The sequence below is a fragment of the Rhincodon typus genome, chromosome 10 (genome assembly GCF_021869965.1).
Source record: "Rhincodon typus isolate 14 chromosome 10, sRhiTyp1.1, whole genome shotgun sequence".
Classification (NCBI taxonomy): domain Eukaryota; kingdom Metazoa; phylum Chordata; class Chondrichthyes; order Orectolobiformes; family Rhincodontidae; genus Rhincodon; species Rhincodon typus.
The window spans coordinates 69,816,050-69,825,643 of NC_063341.1; the positions used below are offsets into that span (position 1 = coordinate 69,816,050).

The window sequence follows — 9,594 nt, forward strand, 5'->3', positions numbered from 1 at the left end:
AAGAAGGGTCTAGGCCCGAAACATCAGCTTTCCTGCTCCTCTGATGCTGCTTGGCCTGCTGTGCTCATCCAGCTCTACACTTTGTTAACCCAGCACCGTTACTCTGTCTCAAGCCATTAAGCCAATTAGCAAGCTCATCCTGAATCCCATGTGACCTAACTTTACTAATTAGTCTACCACACAGAACCTTGTTAAAGGCTTTACTAAAATCCAGATAAACAATGACTACTGTTCTGCCACCATCAATCTTTTTGGTAACTTCCTCAAAAAACTCAGTCAAGTTTGAGAGACGCGATTTTCCTCGCACAAAACCACCCTGACTATCCCTAATCAATTTGTGCCTCTCTAAAAGCCCATAAATCCTATTTTGTATAATCATCTCCAACAATTTGCCCACAACTGAAGTCAGACTCTCAATCTCAGGAGATGGGAGAGATAGTAAATGAATATTTTGCATCAGTTTTTTTGCTGTGCAGAAAGAAACGGAGTCTAGAGAACTCAGGGAAATAAATATTGATTTGAAAACAGTTCACATTAAGAAGAGGCAGTGCTGGATGTCTTAAAAATTATAAAGGTGGAAAGATCTCTGGGATCCGATCTCATAGAGTTGTACAGCACGGAAACAGACCCTTTGGTCCAACTCGTCCAAGCCGATCAGATATCCTAAGTTAATCTAGTCCCACTTGCCAGTATTTCACCTATATGCATCTAGCCCCTTCCTATTCATATACCCATCCATATGCCTTTAAATGTTGTAATTGAACCAGCCTCTACCAGTTCCTCTGGCAGCTCATTCCATACATGAACCACCTCTGCATGAAAATGTTGCCCCTTAGGACACTTTTAAATCTTTCCCGTCTTATCTTAAACCTATGCCCTTTAGTTTTGGACGCCCCTGCCCTGGGAAAAAGACCTTGGCTATTCACCCTATCCATGCCCCTCGTGATTTTATAAACTTCTATGAGGTCACCCCTCAGTTTGCATTGCTCCAAGGAAAATATCCCCTGCCTATTCAGCCTCTCCCTATAGCTCAAACCCTCCAACTGCAGCAACATCCTTGTAAATCTTTTCTGCAGCCTTTCCAGTTTAACAAATCTGTCTTATAACAGGGAGACCCCAATTGAATGCAGTATTTCATAAGTGGCCTAACTAATGATCTGTACAGCCGCAATTTGACATCCCAACTCCTATACTCAATGCACTGACCAATAAAGGCAAGTGTACCAAACTACCCTGACCATCTTCAAGGAACTATGAATCTGCACCCCAAAGTCTCTTTGCTTGGTGATACTCCCCAGGACCCTACCATTAAGTGTACAAGTCCTGCCCTGATTTACCTTACCAAAATGCAACACTTTATATTTATCTAAAATAAATTCCATCTGCCACTCCTTGGCCCATTCCCTCATCTGATCAAGGTCCCTTTGTACTCTAAGATAACCTTCTTCACTGTCCCCTACACCACCAATTTTGGTGTCACCTGCACACCATTCCTCCTATATTCACATCCAAATCATTTATATCCAGTGTATCTCAGGTTGTTGTGAGAAGTTAGGGAGAAAATTGCAGGGACTCTTGCAGAAACGTTTGTGCTATCTATAACTATGGGTGAAGTGCCAGATGACTGGTGAGTGGCTAACATTCTGCCTTTGTTGAAGGAGGGATGTAAGGAGAAGCCTGGAAACTGCAGACCTGTGAGTCGGCCTTCGGTGGTGAGTAAGCTGTTGGAGGTGATTCTGAAAGAAAGAACTTAAATGCATTTGGAGGGGCAAGGAATGTTTAGGGATGGTCAACATGGCTTTGTGCAAGGGAAGTCATGTCACACAGACTTAATTTTTTTCCACAGGGATCGGTCCTGGATCCACTTTTGTTTGTCATTTATAGAAATGATTGGGATGAGAATATAGAAGGCATGGTTAGTAAGTTTGGATGATACCAAAATTGGTAGTATAGTGGATAGTAAAGACGGTTATCTAAGATTACAAAGAGATCTTGATCAATTGGGTCAATAGGCTGAGAAGCAGCAGATATAATTTAATTTGGATACATGCGAGGTATTGCATTTTGGTAAAACAAACAAGAACAGGACTTATACAATTAAAAGTAGGGTCTTGGGTAGTGTTGTAGAACAGAGAGACCGAGTCGTTCAGGTACATAATTCTTTGAAGTTTGTGTGATATGTAGATAGGATGGTGAAGAAGGCATTTAGCTCAGACACCTGAGCATAGGAGTTGGGATTTTATGTTGAGGTCGTACAGGACGTTGGTGTGGTGTCTTCTGGAGTAGTGTGTCCAGTTCTGGTCACCCTGTTATAGGAAGGATATTCCGGTAAGCTGGAGAGGGTTCAGAGACTTACCAGGACGCTGCCGGTAATGGAGGGTTTGAGTTATAAGGAGAGGCTGGATGGACAAGGACTTTTTCACTAGGAGGTTAAGGGGTGACCTTATTGAGGTTTATAAAATCATGAGGGGTATAGATAAGGTGAATGGCAAGTGTGTTTTCCCTAGGGTGGGGTATTTCAAGACTAGGGGACATATTTTTAATGTGAGAAGAGAAAGATTTAAAAAAGGTATGAGGGGCAATTTTTTTTTTTACACAGAAAGTGATTTGTTTGTGAAACTTCCAGAAGAAGTGTTGGATGTGAGTACTGTTACAACATTTAAAAGACATTTGGATAAATACATGAATAAGAAATGTTTGGAAAAATATGTGCCAAGCGTACGTAGGTGGGTCTAGTTTAGTTTGGGATTATGGTCAGCATGGGCTGGGTCAACCAAATGGGCTGTTTCCGTGCTGTATGACTCTATTTAACAGATAATGGAAAGATTACTTTATAATCATCGCTACTTGGAATCATAACCAGTTACATAATTAATACCATCTGTGTTGAAATGCTGCAAAAGTTATCTGCAGTCTATACAGCTCAATCAAACAATGCAGAAGCACTTTTCAGGGTGAACACCAATGATAGCTTGGCAAAACAAAACATTGGATACTATTAAGTCTGTCCTACCCTTATGTCTAGTTATAAAATTACAAAAGTGCTTCATCCAGAAGACTGGAATGAGTGTTGTGTCAATTTACAGCCAAATAACAAAGCAAATTATTACGGTCCTAAAATCAACTCTCAAAAAAGGTCAAGTAGCTCTCGCATTTTGTTATGTTGTCCTGGCTATTTAGATTTTAAATGTTATTCCAACCACCTTTGCAGTGTGCACATTACCTTTTTATCTCCCTGTTTTCTTCTCTTTAGACCAGGCCTATAGTCATCACCAAAGCGCAGAAAATAATAGTATGATACTAGTCGCTCAATTGGATCTCGAATGACATTTACGTAGATGGGTTTCTTTTTCACACCATATCTGAAGCAACGAGAAGAGAAACAACATTTATTTTTGATTTCAGTGTTCAACATTATGCAAAGTGCTTTTCAATATTGCTTTGAGAGCAACTGTTAATATTCATGTGACATATTTTCCAAATTTACAGTCCTACCATTCCAATGCTTCTGTTTATATTTCCTATGTCTATAAATTTAGCATAGCAACTAACCCAATAAATCAGTGCTGTATATATAATTGCATGTCATTTATTTACTGCACTCAAATTAGTATTTTTCTTACATTCAAGGAATTAAGAAAATCAACATCTCTTAATTTTAAACAAGTTTCTATTTGGTTGTTCAGATCTTTATTTGTTATGAAGGATTCTAAACGTAAGTACATATATTGCAAACAGATCCCCAAATATCTAAACGGCAAAGCTTTAAACCCATTTTTATGTTCCAGGAGGATTTCATTTAAACAGAAATCCGTTTACTCCTCCTAAGAAATAGGTCAGGAATGTTTCTTCAATGAATACAGAATACACCTCATCATAAATGAAAGTGAAAACAGTGCAGTGATAGCAGCTAACCACATCTGCTCTGCTGCTATCTCTTTGGTTTATTTCCAGACAGAGAGTAAGTTAGCCTCTTTTCTAAAATCACCAGTCTACTCCCGAGTTACAGCAAGACAATCTTGATGGAGCAGAAAAAGTGCAGTTACTGCTCCTCTAATGCTCAAGAGTTTTATTCTTTAAGTAGGTTTGCACAGGCAGCTGGTGAGTGAGCATTTTAAGAGGTAACTTTTATCAAACATCTAATTTTTGACTTAAATTTAGCAATTAACTAAACTTTACTCTTTAAGTTAAATGAAGTGAGTTTATTGTTGCCTTAAATCAGGGATAATAGGCTCAGACTAAAGATGTAGCTAGTTAATTAGTGGCTGACTAAACCAGTTTTTTTGAAGCTTGAGTCAATTGTTTTCAGGAAGCAGGAATAGAAGCCTCATATTCAGAAGTAGTACAGAACAGCAATACTGAAAGCAGATTCCACAGTCTGATGCAGCTATTGATGTGATTCCAAAACGGCATGCTGCCTCTGTGCTGCGATGGTAAAAAGATGTTATGGAGCAACTCAGGGCATTCTTCTAGGGCAGGGCGTTCAGTCAGAGGTTGTGATCTACATTGGTGCAAATGACTTGAGTAGGAATGAGGATGAGGTCCTGAATAAAAGCAGATTTTAGGGAGCTAGGTAGGAGATTGAAACACAGGAACTCTAAAACAGTAATCTTGGAAATACTCCCAATTTCCACATGCTGGTGAGGAAAAAGACAAAACAAGGTGTGGATCTGGTAAATGTGTGCGCTTAATGTTTTGTAAGGAGCAGGGTACTGTTGTTGTTGAATTTCCCTATTCACTCTTTGCAATTACATCTCCCCAGAGGTCTTCCCGACGATGTCACTAAAGTTGATGGGAGGATCAGCTTGTCATATATTTGGACTCGGGTCAGGGGCTGTTCGACGTCGAAAATTCTTCTTTGGACGAGTCCATAGCATCCACTGTTGAGGAATGTAGTGCAGAAGTTCTGGGCAAGGGTAAGCTGAAGAACCATGAGGAGTTTCTTTATCTCACAAGGTGAGTCTCTGGGATGACCGACTTGTTTTTTCAGTGTGAAGCCCATCCTGTGTGGGTGATTCTCTTCTTTTGATTTACTCTGCTGGATTAAGGTGTAACAGCCATCTCATTTCTTGATCTGGCTTTCCCCTGATTGTTGTGTCTTACTTAGGGTGATGCCATGTCTAAACTTCTCAGTTTCCGGGCAAAAATAGCAGTTTCAGTCTATGGGTGTTGGTTTACGTTTCAAATTTCATTCTGAGGAGTGGACGTTGCCTACATATAAATTCTTTTGATGAAGAGGACCATTGTACACCATCTACCACATGGGCTTGGAGGATCAAGGTCTTGATTTAGTGGCAAGGATGTCCAAGACAACCAGAAACTAGGCTCTCTCTAGTTAGAAAAGCAAAATGGCAAAGATTATTCCAACTGTGGTCTCAGGTAGAGCCTCAGATTTCATTATTCTTACACTCCAAGTCTCTTAATCCCTTACAATAAAGGCCATTCAACTTCCCAATTGAAGGGTCACCGGACTCGAAACGTTAACTCTGATTTTTCTTCACAGATGCTGCCAGACCTGCTGAACTTTTCCAGCAACTTCTGTTTTTGCTTCTGCCTATAAAATGTCAATTCCGTGACCATGCTTAGAACAGCACGGCGTTAAACTGAGGCTAAAATCAACCAGGCCATTATACTTACCACTTTGCTATATGGCATTAAATCTGGTTCTGCTATAGGCACCCTATCAATGTTTTGGATGCTTCCATCAAGACACCAGAATGTCAACATGAGAATTTGCTGGTAGATCAAAATCTCAAACAAACAGGTCCTTTACAGTGACAACAAGGTGCAGAGCTGGATGAACACAGCAGGCCAAGCAGCATGATAGGAGCAGAAAGGCTGACGTTTCGGGCCTAGACCCTTCATTAGTACTAGGTTCAACACCATGGGAATCACCCTACAGAAAATTCAACTTCGGTGGGCAGGCCATATCAGCCACACAGATACCAACAGAATCCCCAAAATGATCTTCTATGGGGAATTGTTTCTGGGCCAACAACATTCAGATGATAGTATAACAGTGCATGGACATTCTAAAAAGACAGCCTTATTAATTTCCGCTTTGCAGGCCGCATCTCTGAGAAACACTGTAACGAACCACCATATGGAGGCAAATTAGTTCAGCTAGGAATGCACAGTGTAGCACGTGCACGATAACATTATTTCAACTAGTGCATTGATCTTTCAAAGCAATAATTATCTTCAGTAACTTAACTCTGACTTTAACATTGACTCCTGTGGGAAATCATGCTTCACTTAAAGCTGATAAAGTTGAGTTATGTTCCTGAAATTCTAAGGAAGGGCATTCTGTATTGCTCTAGAAAATTGTTTAGAATGAACACCATGAAACTGCTCTTCAAGTTACATCTGCCAACTTAGTTTGGTCCATCTTCATGAAAATTAAAGCTTCCCATATTTTTGTCTTATGCTCATTACATGCACCTCTAATTTATAGTCATTCGGCACAGCAACAGACCCTTTGGTCCAACTCCCTGTGCTGACCAGCCATCCCAATCTGACCTAGTCCCATTTGCCAGCTTTTGACCCATATCCGTCTAAACCTTCTTATTCATATATCCATCCACAAGTCTTTTAAATTTAGTAACTGCACCTGCCTCCACCACTTCCTCTGGTAGCTCATTCCATACACGCACCACCCTCTGCATGAAAAAGTTACCCCTCAGGTCCTTTCATATATTTCCCTTGTAACCTTAAACCTATGCCCTCTAGTTTTAAACATGCCTTCCAAGGAAAAAAGACCCTGGCTATTCACCCTATCCATGCCTGTCATGATTTTCTAAATGTCTAAATGCTCCCCCTCAGCCTTTGATGCTCCAGGGAAAAAAGTTCCAGATTATTCAGCCTCTCCCTATAGCTCAAACTGTCCAGTCTCATCAACATCCTTGTCAATCTTTTCTGCACCCTCTCAAGTTTAACAACATTCTTTCAAAATAATGGCGACCAGAATTGTACGCAGTATTCTAAGAGCGACTTCACAAATGTCCTGTATGGCTACAACAAGACATCCCAACTCCTATACTCAATGTTCTGACCAATGAAGGCAAGCATGCCTTCTTCGCCACCCTGTCTACCTGCAACTCCACTTTCAAAGAACTATGTACCTGCACTCTTAGGTCTCTTTGTTCAACAACACTTCCCAGAGTCCTACCATTAACTGTGTAAGACCTGCCCTGGTGTGGCTTACCAAAATGCAACACCTCACATTTATCTAAATTAAACTCCATCTGCCACTCCTCAGCCCATTGGCCCATCTGATCAAGGTCCTGTTGTACTCACATTAGTGCAAATGGGAAGACCGAAGCTTTCACAGCAATGTTCAGCCAGAAGTGCTGAGTGGGTGATCCATCTTGGCTTCCTCCAATAGCTCCCAGGATTACAAGTGTCAGCCTTCAGCCAATTCAATTCACTCTTGATATCAAGAAATGGTTGGAGACACTGGATACTGCAAAAGCTATGGGCCCTGACAACATTCTGACAATCATACTGAAGGCTTGTCCTCCAGAACTTGCTGCTCTTCCAGTATAGTTACAACACTGACATCTACCCAACAATGTAGAAAATTGCCAACATATATCCTGTACACAACAAGCAGGACAAATCCAACCCAGCCAATAACCACCCCATCAGTCTACTCTTGATCATGAGTAAAGTGATGGAAGCTGCCATCAACAGTGCTGTCAAGCAGCACCTGCTCAGCAATAACCTGCTTAGTGACGCCCAGTTTGAGTTCCTCCAGGGCTACTCAGCTCTTGGCTTCATTACTGGCCCTGGTTCAAACAGGGACAAAAGGGCTGAATTCTAGAGTTAAGGTGAAAGTGATAGCCCTAGCAAAACATGAATCAATGGGTATCAGAGGCAAACTCTCCAGTGAATACAGTCATACCTGACACATAGGAAGATGACTGTGGTTGTTGGAGGTCAGTCATCTCAGCTCCAGGATATCTCTGCAGGTGTTCTTCAGGATCGTGTCCTAGGTCCAACCATCTTCAGCTGCTTCATCAATGACATTCCCTCCATCACAAGGTCAGGACTGGGGATGTTTGCCAATGATTGCACAATGTTCAGCACCATTTGCAACTCCTCAGATACTGAAGCAGTCCATGTCCAAATGTAACAAGATCTGGACAATATCCAGGCTTGGTCCAACAATGGCAAGTAATATTCACGTCACACAAATGCCAGGCTATGACCATCACCAATAAGAGACAATCGAACTACCGCCCTTGACATTGAATGGTGTTATCATCACTGAATCCCTCACTACGAACATCTTGGGAGATATCATTGGCCAGAGCTCAATTGGACTCATCACAAACATGCGGCTACAAGAGCAGGTCAGAGGCTAAGAATACTGTAGTGAATACCCCACCTCCTGACTCCTCTAAGCCTGTCCACCATCTAGAAGGCACAAGTCAGGAGTTGTTGGAATACTCCCCAATTGCCTGACTGAGTGTAGCTCCAACAACACTCAGGATGATTGACACCATCCAGGACAAAACAGCCCGCTTGTTTGGCACTGCATCCACAAGCATCCACGCTCTCCACCACCAATGCTCAGTAGCAGCAGTGTGCACTGTCTACAAAATGCACTGCAAAAATTCACTAAAGATCCTCAGACAGCACCTTCAACACCCACGAACATTTCCATCTAGAAGGACAAGGCCAGCAGATACATGGGAACACTACCACCTTCAAGTCCCCCCCAAGCCACTCACCATCCTGACTTGGAAATATATCGCCGTTTCTTCAGTGTGGATGGGTCAGAATCCTGGAAGTCCTCCTTAATCGTATTGTGGGTCAACCCAAAGCAGGTGGACTGCAATGGTCCAAGAAGGCAGCTCACCATCACCTTCTCAAGCGCAACTAGGGACAGGTAATAAAATGCTGGCCAGCCAGTGATGCTCACATTCCACAAATGAATTGAAAAAAAGAAATGACGTAAAACTAGCTTCTCTTTGAGGACACCAAATAAAATGTCTAATATATTATTAAAATTAAAGTTGTGCCCGTGTTAAACAAAAACTTAACCTTTTGAAATTTTCTCTCCTTTCTTGTCCCTCAGCACCAAAAATCAACCCTCAGCTGATTAAACAGAAATACATCATTGTTGAGGCTCCTGTTGAAAGTGCTCCTCAATCATCCGTTTAGAGATGCACAATAATTGACACTATTTTTCTTCATCCCTAACAAATAGAAAATGCCTACTTATTGTTAATAGTTGTAACCTTTCAAGGAACTAAATGACAAGGTTAAAGATGTGCAAAATTGCTGTATCACTCTCAAACTCTAAGCCAATTTTTAAAATAATAAATAATACATTATGAATAAAGAGTAAGTTTTCTTCATTTGCAGGGGTTTAACGATTTTTAGAATGAAAAATGATTTTACTTTCAGGTTGATAGTCCCCTTCTGATTATAAATTAAAATTGATCAAACTTCCAATTAAAACAGCAGTTGAGGATTTAGGATAAAACTACAACAGATCTTTTTTGAGGGGCTTAAAGGGGAACCATTTAAACAGATAATTCAGAGGCATTACTTTCCTACTTTGATATGTGAACAAAAAAAAGCGCA

At 41.0% G+C, this 9,594-nt stretch overlaps 2 protein-coding genes across 4 annotated transcripts in view; both read right to left on the bottom strand.

Annotated features, from left to right (window-relative positions):
* hs2st1a (heparan sulfate 2-O-sulfotransferase 1a) overlaps window positions 1-3,415 on the bottom strand; it is an 18,815-nt gene extending 15,400 nt beyond the window's left edge. The window contains exon 1 of the mRNA XM_020522183.2: window positions 3,224-3,415. Within this exon, the coding sequence (XP_020377772.1) occupies window positions 3,224-3,415 (192 nt within the window). The remainder of the gene's footprint in view (window positions 1-3,223) is intronic.
* Window positions 1-9,594, bottom strand: part of sh3glb1b (SH3-domain GRB2-like endophilin B1b) — a 156,145-nt gene that overhangs the window by 90,587 nt on the left and 55,964 nt on the right. The gene's annotated exons all lie outside the window — the stretch shown is intronic.